This window comes from Mobula birostris, chromosome 2 (genome assembly GCF_030028105.1).
Source record: "Mobula birostris isolate sMobBir1 chromosome 2, sMobBir1.hap1, whole genome shotgun sequence".
Classification (NCBI taxonomy): Eukaryota; Metazoa; Chordata; class Chondrichthyes; order Myliobatiformes; family Myliobatidae; genus Mobula; species Mobula birostris.
Genome location: NC_092371.1, coordinates 43875965 through 43902086, shown reverse-complemented (window position 1 = coordinate 43902086; position 26122 = coordinate 43875965). Strand labels below are relative to the sequence as shown.

The 26122-nt window shown below is 43.8% G+C and overlaps 1 protein-coding gene across 1 annotated transcript in view; it reads right to left on the bottom strand.

Moving 5' to 3' along the window:
* Window positions 1-1270: 1270 nt before the first annotated feature.
* Window positions 1271-26122, bottom strand: part of LOC140208283 (cadherin-like protein 26) — a 94108-nt gene continuing 69256 nt past the window's right edge. The window contains exons 13-18 of the mRNA XM_072276869.1: window positions 24058-24126; window positions 21570-21647; window positions 16222-16302; window positions 10868-10939; window positions 9648-9695; window positions 1271-2436 (exon numbers count right to left, since the gene is read on the bottom strand). Of these exons, the coding sequence (XP_072132970.1) occupies window positions 2236-2436; window positions 9648-9695; window positions 10868-10939; window positions 16222-16302; window positions 21570-21647; window positions 24058-24126 (549 nt within the window). The 3' untranslated portion in view covers window positions 1271-2235. The remainder of the gene's footprint in view (window positions 2437-9647; window positions 9696-10867; window positions 10940-16221; window positions 16303-21569; window positions 21648-24057; window positions 24127-26122) is intronic.

Genomic DNA, 26122 nt, shown 5'->3' with positions numbered 1-26122 from the left:
CAGGATGCTGCCCGGTTTAGAGGGTGTGGGCTATCAGGAGAGGCTGGACAAACTTGGGTTGTTTTGTCTGGAGTGTCAGGCTAAGGGGAGATCTGATAGAGGTTTATAAGATTATGAGAGGCATAGATAGAGTGGACAGAGAGTATCAGTTTTCCAGGATAGAAATATCTAATACTAGAGGGCATGTGTTGATGATGAGAGGGGGTAGACTCAAAGAAAATGTAAGGGGTAAGTTTTTTTTACTGAGGGAGTCATGAATGCCTGGAATGTGCTGCCTGCTATGGTGGTAGAGGCAAATATAATAGAGGCTTTTAAGAGAGGTTTGGGTAGGCACATAGATATAAGAAAGCTGGAGGGATATGGACATGATGTAGGTAGGAGAGATTAGTGTTTGGGTGTTTTTGCTTTGCCTTTAAACTGCGTCAGCGCAACATTGAGAGCCAAATAGCCTGTTCCTGTGCTGTACTCGTCTATGTTTTATGTTCTATGTTCAAACACCTTTAGCAACAAGTCCATCAGACAACGGTCAGCAAAGGGTATCCTACAGCCACCGCAGGACTGGTGCTCTAAGGATACTGTGGGATGGTTCCCTGATTAAACCAACCAAATCACCTGAATGTCAGAGTCTTCCAACGAGCTCCAAGACTTTGCTTGGCTGGTGGTGGTTGGCAGTCGGGGTGCCCTCTGAAAATCAGATCCTTCCTGTATAGACTGTGAATTTGCTAGGAACATGTGAAGGCAGATGCAAGGGTCCTTGTCTCAGTTCAACCCAAACAGCTGTGGAACAGAGGGCTTCTCTGATCTACGGGCTTTTCCCAAGATCACACACCAAGGCAGACATCATGTGCTGCTGGAAGGTCATCAACTCAGTGAAAGATGCCCTTTGGTCTGCACAGAACTTCCAGCACATTGTGATGTCTGTCAGGAATGCTGCTGACAGGCACGTTCCAAGGTGCAGGAGTACATGCTTTTGGGATGCACTAAAGCTCGGTGCAGCCAATGCAAGTACTCCGTGGGGAAGCACAACAATCTGTGCTTCTTCTGCTACTGCACATGGAGGAGCTAAATCAGGTGGAGAACCCTCTCAAATACTGAAATGATGTATCACCCCAGTGGCAATGGTGCTATGGTTTAAAAATAAGTGTCAACACTACTAAAGATATTAACCATGTGACATAAAGAATATAAAACATTTATCCTTTTGTAAATATTTTTCATTATGAACAAAATTTATTTTTGCAATTTAAAAAAAAACAATGGCTTTATCTTGTGAGAGGCATATAAGTGTTCTTCTTCCACATTAAATTGCAGATTCCTGCCAATGGAAAGATACAGTCTGTACTTGTCTCCACCTTTTACTAGCATAGTTACTTGACTCCTAGTCTGCCAATGACCTTTATATTTATGCCTGATAAAACATGCACTTTGTCTCAAGAACATATACTGCCGGAGCCTTGAATCTTCTTCAAAATGATTTGTTTTACCAGAGGAATGCAGATGCAAATAAAACTGAAAATGTGGGAAATACGCAACAATTCTGGCAACATCTGAATGGAGAGGAACAAATGTAATGGTGTATATTAACGGCTTTTTATCAGGACTGAGAAAAGTCAGAGATGAAATGTTTTAAGCTGCAGATAAATAAGGAGAGGGAATAGAATGGAAGATCTGTAACTGGGTGGATAGGACGGGGCATGTTGTAAAGTGAGAAACGTGTGTTTCTGCCAACTTTATCGCTATACAGATCCAATTTACACTCCCTTTCACTCTTCTCATTAACTTGCAAACAATCCCTGTTGTTTTGGGAATACTAATTTCAAACTTTCTGATATCCAACGGTATTGGTAAGTGTGTCTCTCAATAGAAGGTACTAAGTCTCTAAACTGCTTTTTTTCCCCATGGTATTTGTATGCTAGGTCCTGTCAAGTTTCTGACCAATGGTGATCCCTCAAGCTGTTAATAACAGGAAATCAGAAATGGTAGTGTCATTAAATGTCAAAGATAGGTGGCTAGATTCTCTCTTTTTGAAGGTGGTCACTGCACAATATTTATGTAGCATGAATGTAGTATGGAAATTGCTGCCAGAGGAACCTGCAGAGGTAGGTACAACGACATTGTTTAAAAGACATTCTAACAGCCATACAAAATGAAAATAGTAATTGAATTTCTTGAAATTGCTGGGTGAGTTTCTTAGCTGAGATTGAAGACATTTAAATCTGAGGAGTATCAGCTGTGTCATTTTTGACCATTTTTTTGACAAATTTTTGCCAGTGTGTTGAACCTGGAGTCCAAATTATCTAGAAAACTGTTTCCATATTCACTTCCAATAGTGATGGAATCTAAAGATCCTCTTCTGCGTTCTTCACCTTCATACTTGTAAGCACAGAGCAGATCATCTTCACACGTAGTTTGCATGTCATTGTAAGCATTCAGTTTCTGACAAATAGAGAAAAAAAATCAATGCTGAACAATTTTACCATTATGTGTGGTTTATTTAATAATTTCATTTTTCAGTAAATTTGCTATTCCAATTGTAATTCTCGGTTCGCAAACAACTTAATCCGGCCAAATTTAAGAGATCTCATTTGGGTAGATGCTTCACAATGTGTCCCCTGTTACAAATCAGTATCACCAAATAACAAACAGTACACAAAATGAGATTAAACGATTGAGCTTTATAATTCTTAATTTGACTATATGGTTAGTGAAAAAAAGGAAAGGTACGTCGCATCTAGAGTTTCTCCGGTTAGCGGACGATTTCCCTCCACACTTCTCTGACGCAGTGGGGAACCGCGTACGAGGCAAGTTAAAGCAGTGATTTGCCATTGCCTTCTGCCAGGTGATTTTCCAAAGAGATCACCAGCTTGTAACCCAGCACGGATGGAAAGCGTGCAGGGGAGCCGGCTGGATTCAAACTCAGGACCTTTCGTCCCGAAGTCCGACGCTGATGCCACTACGGCACCAGCCATAAAGAAACAAAAAAAAAAAGAAGAGGGCCCATTCTCATGAAACAGTCTAATGCGCAATGTTGGAGCTCACTGATAAAACTATTCGTCCACCATCGATCTCCTCCAATTGTTGCTGACCTTTGGACCCTCGCTCCAAGTCCACTCTGTCCAGCAGTCTACCAACTCTCTCCATTTATGTCTTCTCTCCTCATCTCTCCCCAGCAAGAAGACCGCGAATTCCCGCTCCACACAAGAAAGAACAACATCCCACTCATTGGCTAACATGCCCCATTATCTCTAGTTGTAACCCAAACATTGCTGCTACAGAGAAACCATTACCTTAGCAGTGAAACATTACAGAGAGGCCATTGCATTAGTAGTGAAACCTCACAGATTGTTACACTCTCACCCCACCAAACTTAATCACGTCCTCATGATATTGAGATAATTCACCAACCTTTCCTGCAAAACAAAGTTCAATCCAGGTGCACAAGGCAGTGACATAGCTCCCCAAAATGGTTGGAGTCACACTCTGCTTCCCTGGTGCTATATAGGCCAGCCTATCCAGTGGTCTCCTAATTCTCTGAGACCTCTGTACCCCCTCACCTAACTCGAGAGGGAGAAGGGCCGGGAGTCTCTTCCTCAATCGATGGGGAGTTTGCAAACAGTGGCATATACCACACATCCAGGTCCTCATCCTCCAAATCAGTATTCCTCTCAGGGGTGGGGGCCAGCCTAACTTCACATGCTATGGGCCCTGCACTCTCCCCACATTTCCACAGAGTCTTCTTGCTAGGTGTAGGCTCCAAGTCAGTCTCTGGGACTACCTGCATCTCTTGTCCCAGGGGCAGCAGGTGGTTCTGATGGAGAATCTTGACAGGCCCCTTCCCAGCCTCTGGTTTCATCCAGAAAACTGGTACGTTTGGCATCTGACTCTCCACCACATAGGGTGTGGCCGCCCAGTGGTAAGCAAACTTATGCATTCCGGGTAGCACCAAATTCCTTATGAGGACTCGGTCTCCCAGCAGGAGTTGGAAGAACCTCAACTTTTGATCATACCCCCTCTTATTTCCTTGATTTTGCTTGGCAGCCGCGACCCCAGCTAATTCATAAGCCCTTTTCAGCTCTCTTCTTAGATCAGACACGTGCTTCAGATAAATCTTCGGTGGTAAGTCACCCTCGTCAGTCCCAAAACGAAGGTCAATGGGCAACCGTGCCTTGCGCCCAAACATCAAATAATATGGCGAGTACCCAGTAGCTTCATTTCATGTACAGTTGTAACTGTGAACCAGATGCCCAATACGTTGACTCCACTTGCTCTTCTTGCTGATCTCCAGGGTCCTGAGCATGTCTAGCAGGGTCCGACTAAACCTCTCTGACTGGGGATCACCCTGAGGGTGACAGGGCGTAGTCCTCGACTTCACGACTCCAAACATGCCCAGTAACTCATGGATGAGTCTGCTCTCAAAATCCCGTCCCTGATCACTGTGTATCCACCTGGAAAGGCCATGATAGATGAACTACTTCTCCCGTGACCCTTTTGCCACCGTAGACGCCCTCTGGTCCTTGGTAGGGAAAGCCTGAGCATATCTGGTGTAGTGGTCCATGATGACTAAGTCATTTGCCATGTTACACACCAGATCCAGAGGCCTTGCACTCTCTGTAGGCAGTGTCTTCCGCCATATGCATCAAGTACACGACTTGCAGTATTCTTCGACCTCTGATTTCATCCGGGGCCAGTAAAACCGGTCTCTAAGCAATCCATAGGTCTTTTCCACCCCTGAAATACCCAGAATCATCATGAAGTGACTTCAACTCAATCCTCCTATACTTCTCAGGCAAAACCAGCTGGCAACGCCAAGGTCAGTCTGGGGGTGATGTGACCTGATATAAGATCTGGTTCTTCAACTCCAACCAAGGCCATTCTTGCAGTAATGGAGGCACCGACTCGTGTTTCGTCTTCTCCGTCTGAGCAATGTCTCCCTTTTCAACCACTGCCCCAATGGTACCAATGCTGGGATCATCTTGCTGAGCAGCTGCCACTTCCCCAGAACTCAATTCTGGCGGCTGATTTGTCTTCAGAGCAGTCAGGTTACAGTAAACTTGGGGGATGGCGTCATCAGAAGCTCCCAATTGATTCACCGCTCAATCCTGCCCCTCCTTTCCCTCTGCCTTCACGGTGATGGCAAACTGACACAGGGCCTTCACCCCCCGGGGCAGGAACACTCTTCCACTCCTCGTCCCTGACCAGTCCCTCATGCACCCGTTGGGACAAAGCATCAGCATCAACGTTCCTGCTTCCCGGCCGGTACTTCAGGCTGAAATCATAGGCAGACAACGCCGCCAACCACCGATGGCATGTTGCATCCAGTTTCACCAATGTCAGGATATAAGTTAGGGGTTGTTGTCTGTCCTTACCTCAGACTTGGCCCTCTAGAGGTAGTCACTCAGCTTATCCACCACTGCCCACTTCAACAGCAGAAATTCTGGCTTGTGCGTTGGATGGTTTTTCTTGGAGGGCGACAGACTCCAACTGACAAACACAACGGGCCTCAACCCGGTGTCCTGATCCTGAAACAGGACACCCGCTAAGCCCTCTTGGCTGGCATCCGTGTGCAGCATATACGGCAATCGGGGGTCCGCAAAAGCCAGCACCAGCGCTTGGGTCAGCAACTCCTTCAGTGACCGAAAGGCCTCCTCACATTTTGCATTCCACCTCAGTACAAAAGGCTCCGATGGGCTAAGATACTATCCACTCTCTTGTCCTTTTTTCTCCTCCCTTTCTTCCCCAAGGGAGGGTAACCACACAGAAGCTGATTCAACGGGTGACTCACTTCTGCGTTGCCTTTCACGAACCTCCAATAGTAACCACAGAATCCAAGGAACGCGCGCAAAGCGCTCACAGTCTAGGGTCTTGGCCAAGTGGTAACCGCCTCTATTTTAGCTGAATCTGTAGCTACTCCACCGTGAGACTATGTGCCCAACATAGCTAACAGACGTTTGGCAGAACTGACACTTGTCCAGGGAGAGTTTTAACCCTTCAGCTTTCAGGTGGCCCAGCACTTTCAGCAGCCTCATTTCATATTCTTCCAAGGTGGATCCAAACACTATGAGGTCATCCAGATATACCAATACCTCAATCCAGTTCATATCCCCCACCATCTTCTCCGTGACCCACTGGAAGGTTGCAGGAGCTTCCAAGATGCCCTGGGGCATCCTTTTGAACTGGAAAAACCCCAGAGGACATATAAATGCCATTTTCTCTTTGTCGGCCCCACTCATGGCGATCTGGTAATATCCACTCCCCAAATCCAGCACCCTGAACCATTTTGCACCACTCAGGCAGGCCAACGCATCTTCAATCCTCGGGACAGTATAACGGTCAGGCACGGTGTGCCTGTTCAGAGTCCTATAGTCCACACACATCCATACCTTCCCATTCTTCTTCCTGGCCACTACTATTGGGGACGCATAGGGGCTTCAGGACTCGGTGATGATCCCAGCTTCCTTCAACTTACACAAATGCTGCTGAACGTCCTCCACTTCTACAGGGGCCAGTCGCCGCGACCTTCCTCTGAACGGGGTATCCTCGGTCACCCAGATAGTGTGACTCGTGCTCTTGGAACTACTCATCAGTGGAAAAGAAACCTTCAACATCTTCTCTACCCACCTCCTCTTCCAATGCGCAGGAACTAGGGAGTCCCCAAAGTTGAATGACTCAGCGGTCAACCTTCCCCCTTTTTCCAATAGTTTTTCCCCAATTTGTCTCACAGAGACACTAGACATTACCGTCAACAGGAACAAATTCGCCGGGGCATCCCCTGCTTGAAGGTGACCCCCCTCTTTGTAGTGTTCCTGACACTCACTACCATCCTGCTCGCCTGTACAACTGAGGGCTTCTGCAATTCAGGCCTCACCAGTACCCCAGCAGGAAATCCCAACTCCCCCTTGTGGTCTTCCGGAGCGTCCACTAAGAGGGCCTCACCCTCAGGCACTCCGGGAAATTTGGGTGTCCCCATCACTCTTGCTACCTCCCGGGGCTGTACTACCATTGGCTTCGACTGGGTGAACCACAGAGTCCCTTGTCTAAATTCGGTATCTAGCCTAATGCAGCCACTCACTTCCTCAAGAGCAGCTCGAAACACCGGGTGCACAGACAATGTTCCCAGAAAGCTCTCACCAGCCTTCTCCTTGCAGGCCCCCATGAGCCTCCTCACAAGAGGGGTGTTGGTCCCCACCAGAACTGAAACGCCGCTCTTCTCAACGGGGTCCGGACAAACCAGCACTAATTTATCAAGGACATCGGACACTCCCACATCGGCCTCCGAGAACTCCAGCTTCACTGATAAATAACCGTCATATGGATAATCACTAGCACTAAGCCACCAGATCTCTAGTGCCCTGAATGGGGTCAAGGGTAAATTCCTTAGAAACCGGTTGTAAAACAAACAGTACAATGACAAGACCTGCAACCTGGTGTCGCGAATGGCTTTAGCATAAACACCCTCTATCCGTAGCACGGTTCCACGAAGCCTTCAGGAATTGGGCCTTTCACTTTCCGGGGTTCCTTGGTACATTACTGTGAACATGTTCCCCCAAAAACACCAGGCCATTCCCTCACTGGGTCTCCTCTAAGTTTTCTCAACAACTCTCTCTGCTTAGGTACCCCGGGGCTCACTCTCCTTCTGGCGTGACATCCACTGCCAGCAGCCCTCCACATTGTCCGTTCCCTTAGGGGATTCGCACTCCCATCAGCTCTATCAAATGGGGGGGAGGTCACACCCGTTGATAACAGCCGAAACATCTCCGTTCTCAACTCTGCCACAATCTCCTCTACCACTCCCTGGGGTAGGCTATCTGTCACCTTACAGGACTACTACCGAGGACTGTATCCTGCTGTCAGAGCCCTCCCGCGCATCTGACGCATTCTCCTCTTCCCGTACCTCTCTGATCAGCTCAACGAAAGATGGAGGGGGAGCGCCTCTTACAAGACTGTCAGAGACCCCAAGCAATCGGGTCATGGGGCTGGGCACCCCTGGCTATCAGGTCCATTCTTAACTGATCCACCTCAGCCACCTGAATGGACCCTCTGCGCTGCAAGCAATTTAACTGCTTCTCTAGCCAAAAAATAGAAGCAGAAAGCTTTTCCCCTTCTCCTGACGCATGTTCTGAAATCCCACCATGAGCTTCATCGGGCTTCCTGTTGGGCCAAAAGCATTGTCCAGTGCTTGCATGTAATTGACAGCTGTCGCTATGGGACACTAACCTGATGGCTCTCACAATGTCAGCGGCCCGCCCATTCAAACTTTCAACCAATCTCTGTCACTTTACGTCATCAGAGCACTACCACTCATCTAACAACTGAGCGGTCCGCTCCACCCAAGTCTTATACTCCTTCTCCCCTTTAGGGGTGAGTGTAATTCCAAAGAATAGGTGGAACCTACCATAGCTGGGACTTTGAACCTGATTTTTCCATTTATTCACCAGAGAGGTAAGGGTGGATACTACCTCAGAATTCTCACTCTTCACTGGGGGACGTGGACTAAATAAACTTTCCAAATCCAACCACTCCTTCCCCTCACTCCTCAGAAATGATAGAACCCTGTCTTTGAAATCTCCACCCCCAGCTACCATTACATCAGCGTTGGTCTGCATTAAAACGAGAGCTGCGCCAGCCATTTTATCAAACCTCTGTCCACAATCACAACTTTAACAGTACTTGACAGACAAATTAACAATTCATCTGGAGTATGAATATCTACCCCACTGGTTTAAAGCTCAGGATAACCACCAATGGAATCAATCATGAACGTAGCCCCCACAATTGTAACTCTTGGTTCACTAGCGGCTTCATATAGGAGATGATAGCTCCTGGCCTGGCCAAACTTAAGAAATCTCGTTTGGGTGGATGCTACGTGATGTGTCCCCTGTTACAAATCAGTACCACAAAATAACAAACAGTACACAATATACGATTAAACGACTGAGCTTTATAATTCTTAATTTGACTATATGGTTAGTAAAGAAACAAAAAAAGAAAAGGGCCCATTCTCATGAAACAGTCTAATGTGCAAGCGTTGGAGCTCACAGTGTCATCCACTTGTTCCCATCAACCTCCTCCGAGCGTAGCCGACCCTCGGACCCACACTTCTCAGTCCAGTCCACCCAGCGATCTACCAACTCTCTCCATTTGCGTCCTCTCTCTTCATTGCTCCCCAAAAAAAGACCGCGAAATCCCTGCTTCCAGACCCACAAGAAAGAACAACATCCCGCTCATTGGCTAACATGCCCTGTTATCTCTAGTCATAACCGAAACATTGCTGCTACAGAGAAACCATTACATTAGCAGTGAAACCTTACAGCACGTTACACTTTGGTTCAAAGAGCAATTGTCTTTGCCACATGCAATAATAAAAAAAACAGCAGAGATACTATTATCCACACAGCAAGTCATTGATATCAGGATATAGGTGCTTCTTCAATAGATCCTTCAAGAAGTACAATGAAGGGTCTACAGATTTCTCAGTTTGCAGGTTTGACACCTGCCCACCAAGCATGCCCCAAGTCTAACAGCAGCACTGTGATAATGAACAGAAATATTCAACTTCTCATCTGAAAGTTAAATAGAACTTTGGATATGATGCATTTAAATTCGAAAAAATTACCATTTCTCATAAAACCGAATAATTCTTCTCTTACCCTGTTTATGTAGTTTCCTGTGAAATCCATTAGAATTGTTAAGTTATCCTGAAAGAAAATAGCATTATTAAACAGCTCCTTTATGTATTTTTAATTAAAATATTGCATATCTAGAATTCTCTGCCAACACATGATTAGTGTTAAACTTTGAACTCAGTGATCCATCTCTGACACTAGATCACATTTTCTCAGAATTTGAGAAACATGGCAAAAGCAACCAAAGTTAATACTGGAAACACAACATGAGATGCTCACCGTCAACAGTGCTGCTGTCTTGTAGATCTACACACACTCACTCACATGCTACCACTAACACAATTGGGTACTTCATTCATGACCCCATATGCCCTACCCTGCACTAACCACCCTTTATTCTTCCTCCACTGGCCAAGCTTCAAATTGCATCATTTAATGAGCAGAGTGAAGTTTCAGAGAGATGCCTCTGTTCCTCGAAGAGCAACTCCATCTTCTCCGGTCTGTCTATATACACGGACCTGGACCTGGACCTGGGAATCATGTTTACTGCATTCTATTCAAAGCTTTTACATCTTTGCTAAAGTGTGGTGCCCAGAAATGGTTATAATACTCCAGTTGCAGCCAAATCAGGTGTTTTATATTGCTGAAAAAGCATCACCAGGCTTTGAATAAGAAAGTAGAGGAGGCAAGTACGTTTCCAGTCTTTAAAATATATTTAAACAGGCGCATGGATTGAGAAGGTTTTGAGGGATGTGGGCTATACACAAGCAAATAGTCTGTGGGGCTTCACAATAATTAGGATGCTCCAGAGTTCAGAGTTCAAATCCTGCACCATTCTGTAAGGAGTTTCCCTACATCCTCCCCGTAGAATGTGTGGCTTTTCCCTGGGTGCTCTGGATTCCTTCCACAGTCCAAAGTCGTACTGGGTGGGTTAATAGGTCTTTCTAAATTATCCCATGATTAGACTAGGATTAATTGGGGCTGTGGATATGCTGGGGAGGGGGGGTGGTGGAGCAGGCCTGAAGGGCCAATTCCGCATTGTATCAATAAATAAATAAATAGATAGATAGATAGATAAATAAGTCTGTCTGGGTTAGGCAGCTTGGTCAATATGAATATGTTAGTCCAAAGAGCCTATTTCTGTGCTGAATACCATGATTATGACCTACAATTATGTGTTCCATAACATCCTATCAAAATGAACAGAAGACATCATTAAGTAGAAATTAAAGATTTGTTCTTACTGAACTGAGCCGATAAGTCTGAGATCTGGAATCTTCCATGAATCGTCCGAAAATCCCCTTCTTAGTCATCTCCTAAAGCGAAAGAAAGTCAAATGTATTTATCTATGTTCTTCAAATTGGCTTATTAAAACACTTCGTAAACACAAAATAATCTGCAGATGCTGTTGTCAAAGGAACACTCACAATGCGCTGGAGGAACTCAGCAGGTCAGTCAGCATCAGTTGAAAAGATTAGTCTACGTTTCGGGCCGAAACGTAGACTAATCTTTTCAACTGATGCTGACTGACCTGCTGAGTTCCTCCAGCGCATTGTGAGTGTTCCTTATTAAAACACTTGTCATGGTTACATATACAAATATGCTAACAGCTTTGAGAGTTTCTAAAATAAGAGGCAACCTATAAGTTTGAAATTTATTAGTGAGGAAGTGGGACATTGAACTGTGTCATGAGTATGTAATGAATTCTTGTTATGTGTTGAGTAGTGTTCAATGCAGACTTGTAACGGAACAGCAATGACTGAAGGAAAAGAAGTCCTTTTATCCAAGGGTATTGATGATATTAAGATAATAGGTAGCCAGAACAGAGAGTGGAGGCATTAAAAAAAACTTGTAAAGGACTAAACATAGATGGCTGTCAGATTTGAACAGTTGTTTCACACATTTAAATATACTTCCATAGATTAAAAACAAATTTCTCAGAAGCGGTGGATTAGAAACATTAAAATTATTAGCATTAGTTGCAAAATGTTTCCAACTATATCAATAATGCATTACAGATTGCCAATTACATGAGGAGATATTTTTAAATAGAAGCAATTATGGTCTAAAGCATTGTCTAATTGCATAGGTTTATTGTAAACATAGTCAATGATAAGAAATGAACTCAAGGAAAATCTCAGTAGTTATTTCACTTGTCAAAAAACTGAATGCAATTTTGACCCCAACTTGTATCCTAATCAACTATTCTGCTCAGTTGAAAATTTTATCCTGGTGATCACAAATAACACCCTTTCTCAACTAACTGCTGGCTATACAATATTCTTGTAAACAACAGGAATTCTGCAGATGCTGGAAATTCAAGCAACACACATCTTGTGTTGCTTCAATATCCTTGTAGGCTGATTTCAAGATCAGTGGGGAGACCTGTCTCATGACCACTAAGCTTAAAATCCTCATCATTAGCTTCAGCCACTTTCAGTCATTGTGTATGAATGTATGAGCTTCTTTTAAGTGGTTGAAATCTATTCAGCAGTAAACACGTCATATTTAGGGTCAGTAGACCTTGATAAGAAAGGAAGAAAATCAACCAATAAACTCTGCTGCAAAATATGTTTTCATAGGTCTTGAAAATCAAAACCATGTGGTGTTCTGCACTGATAAACATATGACTGTCATTCAATGTCTAATTGAGGTATGAAGGATGATACCTAATTTAATGAAATGTTAGTGCTCTGTGAATTTTAATTCAATGTCAGCAAGCCCAAGGAGCTGATTATTGACTTCACGAAGTGGAAACCAGAAGTCCATGAGCTAGGCCTCATCAGAGGATCACAAATGGAGTGGGTCAGCAACTTTAAGTTCCTAGTGTTATTACTTTGGAGGACCTATCCTGTGCTCGCACGCAAGTGCAATTATGAAGAAAGCATGACAGCATCTCTACTACCTCAGGAGTTTGTAAGTTTCAGACAACATCTAAAACTTGGACAAACTTCTATAGATGTGTAGTGGCTGCATCATAGCTTGGAAAGGAAATACCAATGCCCTTGAATGGTAAATCCAATAAAAAAGTAGTGGATATGGTCCAGTCCATCACAGGTAAAGCCCTCCCCACCACAGAGCACATCTACATGGACTGCAGTAACCAGAAAGCAGCATCCACCCTCATGGGCCCCCATCACCCTTTCTTCTCACTGCTCCAATCAGGAAGGTGGTACAGTAGTCTCAGGACTCACACCGCCAGGTTCAGGAACAGTTATTACCTCTCAACCATTAGGCTCTTGAACCAAAGGGGATAACTTCACTCAAATTCACTTGTTCTATCACTGAAATGTTCCCACAACCTACAGACTCACTTTCAAGGGCTCTTCATCTCATGTTCTTGATATTTTTTGCTCATTTATTTATTATTGTTGTTACATTTTATGGCTCGCATGAGAGGGCACAGTTTTAAAGTGCTTGGAGGTAGGTAAAGAAGAGATGTCAGGGTTAAGTTTTTTTTATGCAGAGAGTGGTGAGTGTGTGGAAAGGACTACCAGCGATGGTGGTGGAGGAGGATATAATAGGGTCTTCTAAGAGACTCCTGGACAGGTATATGGTGCTCAGAAAAATAGAGGGCTATGGGTAACCCTAGGTAATTTCTCAGTTAACGGCATGTTTGGCACAGCTTTGTGAGCGGAAGGGCCTGTATTGTGCTGTAGGTTTTCTATGTTTCTATGTTTGTGACGAAGGCTCGTCACTGACTACGGACAGCACATGGCACACTCGGTAAAACACTCATCCCCAGCAGTAATAGTGACTGGGTCTGAACCAGAGCTGTCTCATATAGAGGCAGCAGCAACCTGCACAGGTGTGCTGATGGTGGAGGATACCATCTTTAATTGGATAATTGAGTTGATTAGCTTTTGGTTGGTCTAGGGGGAGGGGCTTAGCAGTTATAAGCCTCAGGTTACCAAGGCTTTGGAGTTGGGTGAGAGAGCATGTCCGGGTATTTTTTTTTTTATAAAGCATTTTTAAGGGATACAGGGCTTTTTTTTATAGAATATGATGAATAAACAGGAATAGGATACTAGGATGGTCAAAGATGGGAGGGTGAAGTGTAGGTGTGTGTGTGCGCGTGTGCGATTGGGTGAAGGAATTTAGAATGTATGTCTAGTGCACATTCTGGAGCAGAGGGTGGTGGTAATGCACCATTAAGCTGGATGCCAACTGCCGTAAAACAAGATACAGACAGGCTTTGGGGTTATTTTTCTTTTGTGTTTAGTCTGAGGGTGGCTATATATTTTGTTTTGACCAGTTTTTGTCTTGTTTTGAGGTAAATAAAAGCACCTCAATCTAGTTTTGCGACTCAAGCCATCTTGTTATTTTTCTTAAACAATTAACCACAGTTTTTTGTGACAATGTTTATATATTACTTTTTGTATTTCCACAACTTTTTGCCTTTTCAACGCTGGTCGAACAGCCAAGTTGGAGGGGTTTTTCATTGATTCTATTATGGTCATTATTCTATTATGGGTTAGTGAGTATGCCTGTAAGAAATTCATCTCAGAGGTGTATATAAGTGACTTTGGTAATAATGTACTTTGAACTTGAACTTCAAATGTTTGGAATTAAAGTGCAAATTCAAAACTTTTGACATGATTGATAGTTAGCTATTTGAAATGATGCTGCTTATCTAACTCACAATTATTTTTATGGGTACACCTGTACCAGTATTCTCCTCCTTCTCCTCCTCCTCTCCAATTGTCAGTATGTCATTCTATTATGCAAGAACATGCCACAATAGGGTGCTGGCATTAAAAACTGACACAGTTTAGAAACCAAGATCAGTAGAAAGGGTTATTCACAAACTCCCACTTATCACAGTAATCAGCTGCGAAAACAGACAGCTTTTCCAGGACGAAGGAGATGTTCTCCTTTTTTAAAGAAAGGGGCTTCCCTTCCTTCACAATCAACTCTGCTCTCAAACGTATCTCTCCCATTTCATGCACATCTGCTCTCACCCCATCCTCCCGCCACCCCACTAGGAACAGGGTTCCCCTTGTCCTCACCTACCACCCCAACAGCCTCCGGGTCCAACATATTATTCTCTGTAACTTCCACCACCTCCAATGGGATCCCACCACTAAGCATATCTTTCCCTCCCCCACCTCCCTGCTTTCCACAGGGATCGCTCCCTACGCGACTCCTTTGTCCATTTGTCCCCCCCCCCCACCCCTTCCCACCGATCTCCCTCCCGGCACTTATCCTTGTAAGCCAAACAAGTGTTACACTTCCTCCCTCACCACCATTCAGGGCCCTAGACAGTCCTTCCAGGTGAGGTGACACTTCACCTGTGAGTCGGCTGGGGTGATATACTGCAGCCGGTGCTCTCGATGCGGCCTTCTATATATTGGCAAGACCCGACGCAGGCTGGGAGACCGTTTCACTGAACACCTACGCTCTGTCCGTCAGAGAAAGCAGAATCTCCCAGTGATCACACATTTTAATTCCATGTCCCATTCCCATTCTGACTTGTCTATCCACGGCCTCCGCTACTGTAAAGATGAAGCCACACTCAGGTTGGAGGAACAACACCTTATATTCCGTCTGGGTAGCCTCCAACCTGATGGCATGAACATTGACTTCTCTAACTTCTGTTAATGCCCCTCTCCCCTTCATACCCCATCTCTTATTTATTTATCTTTTATTATTATTATTAACAATCCCTCCCCCTCTCTCCCCCTCCCTCTCACTATACTCCTTGCCCATCCTCTGGGCTTCCCCCCTCCCCCTTTCTTTCTCCCTAGGCCTCCCATCCGTCCCATGTCCCTCTCATATCTCTTTTGCCAAGCAACTTTCCAGCTCTTAGCTCCATCCCTCCCCCTCCTGTCTTCTCCTATCATTTCGGATCTCCCCCCCCCCCCCCCACTTTCAAATCTCTTACTATCTCTACTTTCAGTTAGTCCTGATGAAGGGTCCCGGCCCAAAACGTCGATTGTACCTCTTCCTAGAGATGCTGCCTGGCCTGCTGCGTTCACCAGCAATTTTAATGTGTGTTGCTTGAAATTCCAGCATCTGCAGATTGCCTCGTGTTTGAGCTTTTGTTACTGGTAACCAAATAACCTCTGGTAACATAGTGTGATCAGTAGCAGTGGCTTCTATAGAATCAGCAAAAGATGCCACTGTGGTTGTATTTTGCTGACATTCTACATGGGCTTGTCATCTTGTATGTGTGAGCTCTGAGCCCGGGGTGGTCGGGGACATTGCACTCTCTCGGGGGCGGTGTGGAGCACCCCACGCCCCCGGCTCCCCGCAGTGCTGCTCAGATGGAAACAGGATCTATTATGGTCAACTGTGGATTAATGGCACAAGTTTTGGTCTCTTTTACTGCGTGATTGTGATAACACTGTATTTGCTATCTTGTGTGTGCCCTGTGCTGTGTGTGACTGTTGGCACTGTGTTTTGCACCCTGACCCCAGACTAACACTGTTTCCTTTGACTGTATTCATGAGTATTTATGTATGACAATTAAACTTCAATTAAATTGTCCTTTGCGCTGTATGACTCCTTGTCTATTACCTACAACATTGTATTACCTGACACCCTACCAAAATGAAAAGAAAACATCATTAAGTAGCAATTAAAGATTTGTTCTTACCAAATCATGCCTATAAATCTGGTTTCCCGAATCATTCATGTTGTATTGTCCAAAAGTCCCTATCATAGTTCCTGTCATCTCCTAAAGTGAAAGAAAGTCAAATGTAAATGTATTTATCTAGGTTCTTCAAATTGGCTGATATAAACCACATGCATGATTACACACACAATGTGCTAACAGCTTTGAGCGTTTATGAAATAAGAGGCGACTTACTAAGTTTGAGATTAAGGGAGGTGGGAAAATGAATTGTGTCAATATTACGTAATCAATTCTTGTTATGGGTTGAGTGGTGTTCAATGCAGACTTGTAATAAGTGAAGGAAAAGAAGGCCTTTTATCCAAGTTTATTGATGATACTAAGATAATAGGTGTCTAAAATATAGAGTGGAGATATCTTTAAAAACTTGTAAAGTACTGGTTATAGATGGCTGCCAGATCTGGACAGCTGTTTTGCACATTTAAAGATATTTCAATAGATTCAAAATCAAATTTCTCAAAAGCAGTGGATTAGAAGCATTAAAATTATTAATATTAGATGCAAAATATTTGCAACCATATCAATAAAACATTACAGATTGCCATTTACATGAGGAGATATTTTTAATTTAAAGCAATTATGGTCTAAAACATTGTCTAATCACATAAGTTTATTGTAAACATAGTCAATGATAAGAAATGAACTCAAGGAAAATCTCAGAAGTTATTTCACTTGTCAAAAAATGAATGCAGTTTTGAGCCCAACTTGTATCCTAATCAACTATTCTGCTCAGTTGAAACTTTTACCCTGGTGTTCACAAATAACACCCTTTCTCAACTAACTGCTAGTTATACAATATCCCTGTAGGCTGATTTCAAGATTAGTGGGGAGACCTGTCTCATGACCACTAAGCTTAAAATCCTGATCATTAGCTTCAGCCACTTTCAGTCATTGTGTATAAATGAATGTGCTACTTTTAAAGATGCATCAAATCAGATATTTCTAGAGATTCGTCATTAATTTTTGAATTAACTGTGAATTGGCTCTGGATGGGGCAGCGAACAGTGGGCACACCATATTTAGGGTCAGTATACCTTGATAAGGAAGGAGGAAAATTAACCAATAAACTCTGATGCAAACTATGTTTTCGTAGATCTTGAAAACCAATTTCCCTCTGGTGTTCTGCGTCGAGGAACATCCAACTGACATTCAATGTCTAATTGAGGTATGGAGAATGATACCCAATTTAAAGAAATGTTAGTGAAACATACTGTAGCAAGAATCAGTGCACTTGCGAAAAAAAACAGGAGGAAAACCTGAATTCCGACAAATGGAAATGTCACAATTTCTGTATAGTATTGTTGCTATTTAAACTTACATTAAGATTTGGCATAACATCTAAAACTTAGACAAACTTCTATAGTTGTGTGCTGGAGAGTATATTGACTGATTGCATTATAGCCAGGAAAGGAAACATCAAAGCCCTTGAATGGAAAATTCTACAAAAAGTAATGAATACAGCCCAGTCCATCACAGTTCGAGTCGACTCCACCACTGAGCACATCTAAGTGGAGAGTAGCAGTGGGAAAGCAGCAGTTATCATCGTGGGCTCCTGTCACCCAGGTCGTACTCTATTCACACTGCTGCCATCGTGGGCCCCTGTCACCCAGGTTGGTCTCTATTCACACTGCTGCCATCGTGGGCCCCTGTCACCCAGGTCGTACTCTATTCACACTGCTGCCATCGTGGGCCCCTGTCACCCAGGTCGTACTGTATTTGCGCTGCTGCCATCATGGGCTCCTGTCACCCAGGTCATACTCTATTCGCGCTGCTGCCATCGTGGGCCCCTGTCACCCAGGTCGTACTCTATTCACACTGCTGCCATCGTGGGCCTCTGTCACCCAGGTCATACTCTATTCGCGCTGCTGCCATCGTGGGCCCCTGTCACCCAGGTCGTACTCTATTCACACTGCTGCCATCGTGGGCCTCTGTCACCCAGGTCATACTCTATTCGCGCTGCTGCCATCAAAAAGAAGGAACAAGAGCCTCAGGACTCACACCACCGGGTTCAGGAACAGTTATTATCCCTCAACCATCAGGCTCTTGAACCAAAGGGTATAACTTCACTTAAATTCACTTGCTCTGCCATTGAAATGTTACCACAACATACAGACTCTGTTTCAAGGATTCTTCATCTCATGTTCTCAATATTTATTGCTTAATTGTTTATTATTATTATTTCTGCACACAGACTGGAGCACATTTGCTGCCCATTCCACCACAGACTCTCAGGTTAACATTGATTTATATACCAAATCTGTCCTTGAGCACATCAACGAGTGTGTAGATAGAGTGACATCACAAACACAAATAAAAGTTTTCCCCAATCAGAAACCATGGATGAACAGAGAAGTTCAGCTACTGCTCAAAGCCAAAGATTCAGCCTTCAGGTCTGGAGACCGGGAGGCTTACAGCTCAGCCAGGGCCAAACTGAGGAAGGGAATCTCTCAGGCTAAACTCATATATAAACGAGAATCGAGGAGCATTTCAACTCCTCGGACCCCCAGCGCATGTGGCATGGCATACAGGTCATTACAGACTTCAAACCTCCTAGTACTGAGCCCCCTCCCTGATGAGCTCAATTGCTTTTACGCTCGCTTTGACCGAGAGAACAAGGAGGTCACCCTCGAAGCGGATCTCCCACCTGGCGAACTGCCTCTCTCACTTTCCGCCTCCGATGTTTGTGCCACCCTGAGCAGGGTGAATGTACAGATGGCAGCTGGTCCGGATGGAATACCTGGTCATGTGCTCAGAGCCTGTGCAGGGCAGTTGGCCGGGGTCTTCACGGACATTTTTAATCTGTCCCTGGCCCAGGCTGTTGTCTCCACAAGCATCAAGAATGCCACAATCGTGCCAGTGCCAAAGCATTCCACTGCTACAGGCCTGAATGACTTCCGCCCAGTTGCATTCACCCTCATCATTGCAAAGTGCTTTGAGAGACTGGTTCTATCACATCTGAAATCCTGTCTGACCTCTACTCTGGACCCCCATCAATTTGCCTATCGCACCAACAGGTCAACAGAGGACACCATCTCCACTGCACTTCACTCTGCCTGACCCACCTGGACACTCTTACGTCAGAATGCTGTTCATTGACTTTAGTTCGGCATTCAATACTGTGATCCCCTCCAAGCTGATCACCAAACTTCACCAGCTTGGTATCAGCTCATCCCTCTGCAATTGGACCTTGGATTTTCTGACTAACAGACTCCAATCAGTTAAGTTAGACAACCTCTCCTCCTCCGCTCTCACCCTGAACACCGGCGTGCCTCGAGGCTGTGTGCTGAGCCCTCTTCTGTACTCCCTTTTCACCTATGACTGCGTTCTTGTACATGGTTCTAACTCCATAATCAAGTTCACAGACGACACCACGGTGGTTGGTCTGATCAGAGGGGATGACGAGACGGCCTACAGGGATGAGGTCCAGTACCTGGCTGCGTAGTGTGCTGACAACAATCTGGCCCTTAACACCCAGAAGACCAAGGAGATCATTGTGGACTTCAGGCATGCTAGGAGTCACACTCACATCCCCATCTACATCAACGGAACTGTAGTGGAGCGTGTATCAAGCTTCAAATTCCTTGGTGTCCACATTTCCGAGGATCTCACCTGGTCCCTGAACTCCTCCATCCTGATCAAAAAGGTGCAACAGCGCCTTTATTTCCTGCCGAGCATGAAGAAAGCTCACCTCTGTCCCAGGATACTGATGGACTTTTACTGCTGTACCATTGAGAACATACTCACCAACTGCATCTCAGTGTGGTATGGCAATTGTCCCATATCGGACCACAAAGCACTCCAGCGTGTGGTGAAAACTGCCCAGAGGATTATCGGCACCCAATTGCCCACTATTGAGAACACCTACCATAAACGCTGCCTGGGCAGGGCGAAAAGCATTATCAAGGATGCATCTCACCCTAACCATGGACTGTTTACTCTCCTCCCATCTGGTAGGCACTACAGGAGCCTCTGCTCCCGCACCAGCAGGCACAGAAGGAGCTTCTTCCCTGAGGCTGTGACCCTGCTGAACCTCACATCACAGCGCTAAGCAGTATTGCATCCGTATTGTACTGTCTCAGTACCTTTATATTTGTGTGCTGTAGCACTTCTTTTATTCACAGTTATTTTGTAAATAACGCTATTCTTTGCATTGTTAGTCAGATGCTAACTGCATTTCATTGGCTTTGTATCTGTACTCGGCACAATGACAATAAAGTAGAAACTAATCTAATCTTCTTTCCTTTTGTACTTGCACCGTTTGTTGTCGTTTCCACACTGGTTGAATGCCGAAGTTGGTACGGTCTTTCATTGATTCCATTGTGGTTATTATTCTATTATGGATTTATTGAATATGCTTGCAAAAAGGAATCTCAGAGTTTCATATGGTGACATCATATATGTAGGCACTTAGATAATAAATTTGCTTTGAACTTTAATTGATAGGAATTAAAGTGCAAATTCGAAACTTTTGACATGATGGACAGTTGGGTAATCGAAATGTTGCTGCTTACCTAACACATAATTATTTTTTAAGGGTACACCTGTACCAGTATTCTCCTTGTCCTCCTCTCCAATTGTCAGTATATCATTCTATTATGCAAGAACATACCACAACAGGGCATTGGCATTAAGAATTGGCACAGTTTAGAAACCCAGATCAGTAGAAAGGATTCTTCACAAGCTCCCACTTTTCACAGTAATCAGCGGTGAAAACAGACAGCTTTTGTTGCTGGTAACCAAATAATTTCTGGTAACATAGTGTGATCAGTAGCAACGGCTTCTATGGAGGGTCAACAAAAGATGCCACTGTGGTTGTATTCTACATGGGCTTGTTATCTTGTATGTGTGAGCTCTGGGCCTGGCGGGGTGGGGGGTAGTGGTGGGTTGGGTGGACGTCGGGGCCATTGCACTCCTCTGGGGACAGACTGGTGCACCGTCTAGCCTGTAGCCTTCCACGCCCCCCCCACCCCACCCTTGCAGTGTTTGTTCAGATGGAGACAGCATCTATTGTGGTCAACTGTGGATTGATGGCATGAGTTTTGGTCTCATTTATTGCCTGATTGTGATAACATTGTGCTTGCTACCTTGTGCTGTGTGTGACTGTTGGTACTGTCTTTTGCACCTTGATCCCGGAGTAACATTGTTTCCTTTGACTGTATCCTTGAGTATTTATGTATGACAATTAAACTTCAATTGAATTGCCCTTTGTGCTGTATGACTCCTTGACTATGACCTACAACAATGTGTCACCTGACACCCTACCAAAATGAAAAGAAAATATCATTCAGTAGCAATTAAAGATTTGTTCTTACTGAATCATGCCTATAAATCTGGATTCCTGAATCATTCACGTTGTATTGTCCAAAAGTCTTCATATTTCCTGTCATCCCCTAAAGTGAAAGAAAGTCAAATGTAAAGTGTATTCATCTATGTTCTTCAAATTGGCTTATACAAAGCACTTACATGATTAAACACAAATTGCTAATAGCTTTCACACAAAAAAAATGCTGGTGAACGCAGCAGGCCAGGCAGCATCTATACGTCGACTGTACCTCTTCCTATAGATGCTGCCTGGCCTGCTGCGTTCACCAGCATTTTTTGTGTGTTGCTTGAATTTCCAGCATCTGCAGATTTCCTCGTGTTTGCTAACAGCTTTGAGAGTTTATAAATAGGAGGCAACCGATTAAGTTACAAATAAAATTAGTGAGGAGGTGGGATTTAGAGACGTGTCATTAGTGCATAATCAATTATTGTTGTGTGTTGATTGGTGTTCTTCACGGACTTGTAATGGAACAACAATGAATGAAGAAAAAGAAGGCCTTATATCCAGGTTTATTGATAATACTAAGATACTAGGTAGCCAGAATATAGAGTGGAGGCATTAAAAAAACTTGTAAAGGACCAGATATAGATGGCTGTCAGATTTATACATATGTTTTGCACATTTAAAGATACTTCCATGGATTTAAAATCCAACTTCTCAGAAGTAGTTGATTAGAAACATTAAAGTTATAGCATTAGGTGTAAAATATTTCCAACTATATCTATACAACATTGCAGGTTACACTTACATGAGGAGATATTTTAATGGAAAGAAATTATGGTCTAAAATATTGTCCAATTACACAGGTTTGTGGAAAATATAGTCAATAATAAGAAACTAAATCATGGAAAATCTTAAAAGGTTTGGAAAAATGAATAAAATTTTCGCTCAATTTTTATCTTGAAGAACATTTTTTCTCAACCAGTAATTTTATCCTGGAGTTCACAAGTAACATCTTTTTCCAAGTAACTGCAAAGCATAGTAAATCCTTGCAGGCTGATGTGATGATCAGTGGTGAGACCTGTCTCACAACCACTGAACTTAAAATCCTCATCAATAACTTCAATCATTTTTCACTCAGTGTGTATGAATGAATATGTGTTTCTTTTAAAATTCCAGTAAAACAGATATTTCTAGAGTTTGACTGTCAATTTTTAAATTAAGTATTTGAAAACTATGCAACAGTAGATGCACCACATTTATGCTCAGTATACCTTGATTAGGAAGAGGAAGATCAATCAATTGACTCTGCTTCAAAATATTTTTTCAACCACCTTGAAAATCAAATTCCTTGTGGTGTTCTGCATAGATGATCATCAATATATAACTGAGGTATGAAGAATACTACCAAGTTAAAGAAATGTCAGTGAGGCATAGTGTAGCGAGAACCAATGGATATGAAAAAAAAGGGGGAAGAAGCCCTGAATTCCAGCAAATGGTAATACCGTAATTTTGTACCAAATTGCTGCTGTTTAAGTTTAGACGTGGTACAATACTGAATGGAAAGTGGAGGAAAGATTGCAAGAAAATATGTATTAAATTATTTACTGATTGCTTTAATTTGTGCTTTATGAATTTTAATCGTTTGGAATTAAAGTGAAAGCTCAAAATCCTTGACACGATTGATGGTTAAATAATGGTACTGCTTAGGTTACTTATGGGTAGATCTCTTCTACCATCCTCCTCCCGCTCTCCATTTGACTAAGGCTCTCCACTGAGAGGGTTCGATCACCGACGTTGTGTCTCAGCTGTCTACATGATACACCAGCCAGAGCACTACAATATGGAGGGCAAGCGATTGCCCATGGAGTGGCCTCCCAATCTCCATGTAGATGATGAATCCAAATGAATCACGGAGACCAAAACAGTTTAGCACCAGCGGAATCACAGGAGTTGCCAATCAGCATTGAGCTTGATGTAGGACTGCCTTAGGGACTCCAGCTCTGGATATTTCCCTTGGGGTTTACTCCCGAAGCCTTCCCCATGAGTGGCTATAGCTGCAAGGCAGCAGAGACTTGAGATCAGAGTTTTCCTTCTCTTAGATGAGTTGCCAACCACGGCTGATAGTCCTATCTGCCCAAAGTGACTGGTTTTAAGGTGCCAGTAAAAGGCCCTAAACCCTTCTCTGGTCAGTAGAAACAGAAGACCAGGAACTGGACTTGGCTGTCAGAGGCTATTTCAGATGCACGCAATTGGAAGCCTTTAACAGGTAGTGGTAGCTTTTCCCTACTACCACCCCCAGCTATAACAACCTTATCAAACCACCATGTGACAAGTTGCCCATTTCCAGTACTGCCAAAGTGCATATATCTCATTATTAGGCAGTACTGACCTTGTGAGAAGGGCTAAAAGGGTATTTTGAGCTTCAAATGTTTGCACTAACCAATTTATTACAACATCTCATCATTTTTCCTAATGCTAAATTTTCTATGTCAAAGACGATATTATTTACATTCTACGGAAATTATTTTACTTACGTTATCTTTTTCAGAACCCTTGTAGATCAAACTTGATTCTTCATGCAAAGGCAGCTTATCTGACAATTTCTGAAATCAAACAAAACCTCAAGCACTCAAGACCTGTTTTGAACAATGTCCATTACAGTCCTATTAGTTTGACTTATTAATTACACCCATTCCTATAAAAAGTATGGCATCAACTTTAAATTATTAAGTAGGAACGTTTTTCAGATCCTGGAAATCTGAAATAAAATTAACACTAATTCATCCTTTTTTATATTAAGTAATTATATTACTATGTTTTGATTATGTAATCTATTGCAACAATTTTTTGCTTCACTTGGAGTTCATTATATTCCCCAATGAATGAGGATGAAGAAAATAACTGAAGAGAAGTTGTAAGCTTGTACATAAATGGCAAACCAAATTTGGAAGCCTGTTTTTTTCATTGACAAGTAGGATTTTTTAAAGGCATCGTTGGATCTGGCCCACTGCTCAGTCATCATCTGTGGTTCCTACCAGTCGACATGCACCTGCTGCAGATTCAGAAAATTGATCTCACACACTTCTGCACCTTGGGGGGAGGGGGGCAGTGAACTTTGGAGACATCTAGATGACATGGTCTGGTCTGTGAAGTCCGCATTCCGATTCACAGTCCGGTCCGTGGACTCAGGACTCCGGGTCTTCCAGCTGTCCCTTGTTTTGATTGAGTTAAGCATAGGCACCTGATTCCCATCTTGGGGCTTGGAATATAAGTAGCCTTGGGGTTGAGTGTGAGCTGCTGGTTTGTCTTGTCAGTCCTCCTTGGAGTGACATGCTGATGGAAGGGTAGTGAAACAATTTATGATCTCTAGGCCTGATTGGAGGACCACTGCTTCATGGAGCCTTGTTGCCATTCGTCAGAGCAGTCATCGTGGTATGGATTCGGCTGTTTCTGTAGCCAGCCAAGGTTGCTGGCTGCCCCGAGACTCAGAGCCACCCCGGATTTAGCTCCTTTCCTGTCCTTGCCTCCATTGGGTAGGCCAGGTTGTAATTGCCATTACCCTGCAGTTGGTTCTGTCCCTTGCCTCTGTCGGGTAAGCCAGGCCGATTGCCGTTACCCTGCGGTTGGTTCTGTCCCTTCCTGACACTTGCTTCTATCAAGTAAGCAGGCCGTTTGCCATTACTCTGTGGTTGGGTCTGTCGCTCCCTGTCCTTGCCTTTGGGGTGAAGTTCCGCGTCCTGCCCAGAAGTAGCTCCAAGAACCCAAGCTCTGAGACCCCAGGCCAAGCTCTGAGACCCCAGTCTGCCGCACCAAGCCTCTAGACCCAGCCATGTCCTGTCCCCATTATGTTATGTCATGTCCATGCCTGGTTCTGGGGCCTGAGCCCGAGGCAAGACCCAGGTTCTGGGTCCTTGTCCAGTCTCTGACTTGGAGCCCGAGCCCAAGCCCAGGCTCCTAGTGCATACTTCCTTGTCCGGGTTCCCTGTCTTGTCCATGCCCTAGCCCAAGTCTGTGTTCTTGTCCCTGCTCCTTGTCTGTATCCTGTCACATCCCTTCTCCAGTCAAGTCCTGTTCCTTGTACTTCAGTGTCTGTGCCTCACATTTGGGTCTGTTCCCAGCACCCCATTGCGACATTAGATTCATGAGGTGTACTATAAAAGCACTCTGTCCAGAAATGAACTTTAACAGAAAGCAGCGTTGAGGGCTGACTTTCATCTCCTGTCAAAGAACTGAAAATTTCTGACCGTTCTTAAATGCTTGAGATAGTCGGATAATTAAAAACTGTTCAAATTGAAGTAAATGACCTAAAATTTATGTTAAAAAATGCTTGTTTAAAAACTCAAAGATCTTGGGAATATTGGGGATAAAAGTAAACTAAATTAACTTAACTAAAATATATATTTTCCCTTTATATTCTAAACCACATATCCAAATTTTTTTTTAAAATTACTGGAATTCCCAAGAGTGTGACAGCTTACATCCAAGCCTACACCCCTTCCCTGGACTCCAAGTGAGGTTCAGTAATTGAGCACAGTGATTGACATGGCATTATTTGGCACTAAATAATATGATAATATGCACAGTTGGCTTGGTCCAAAC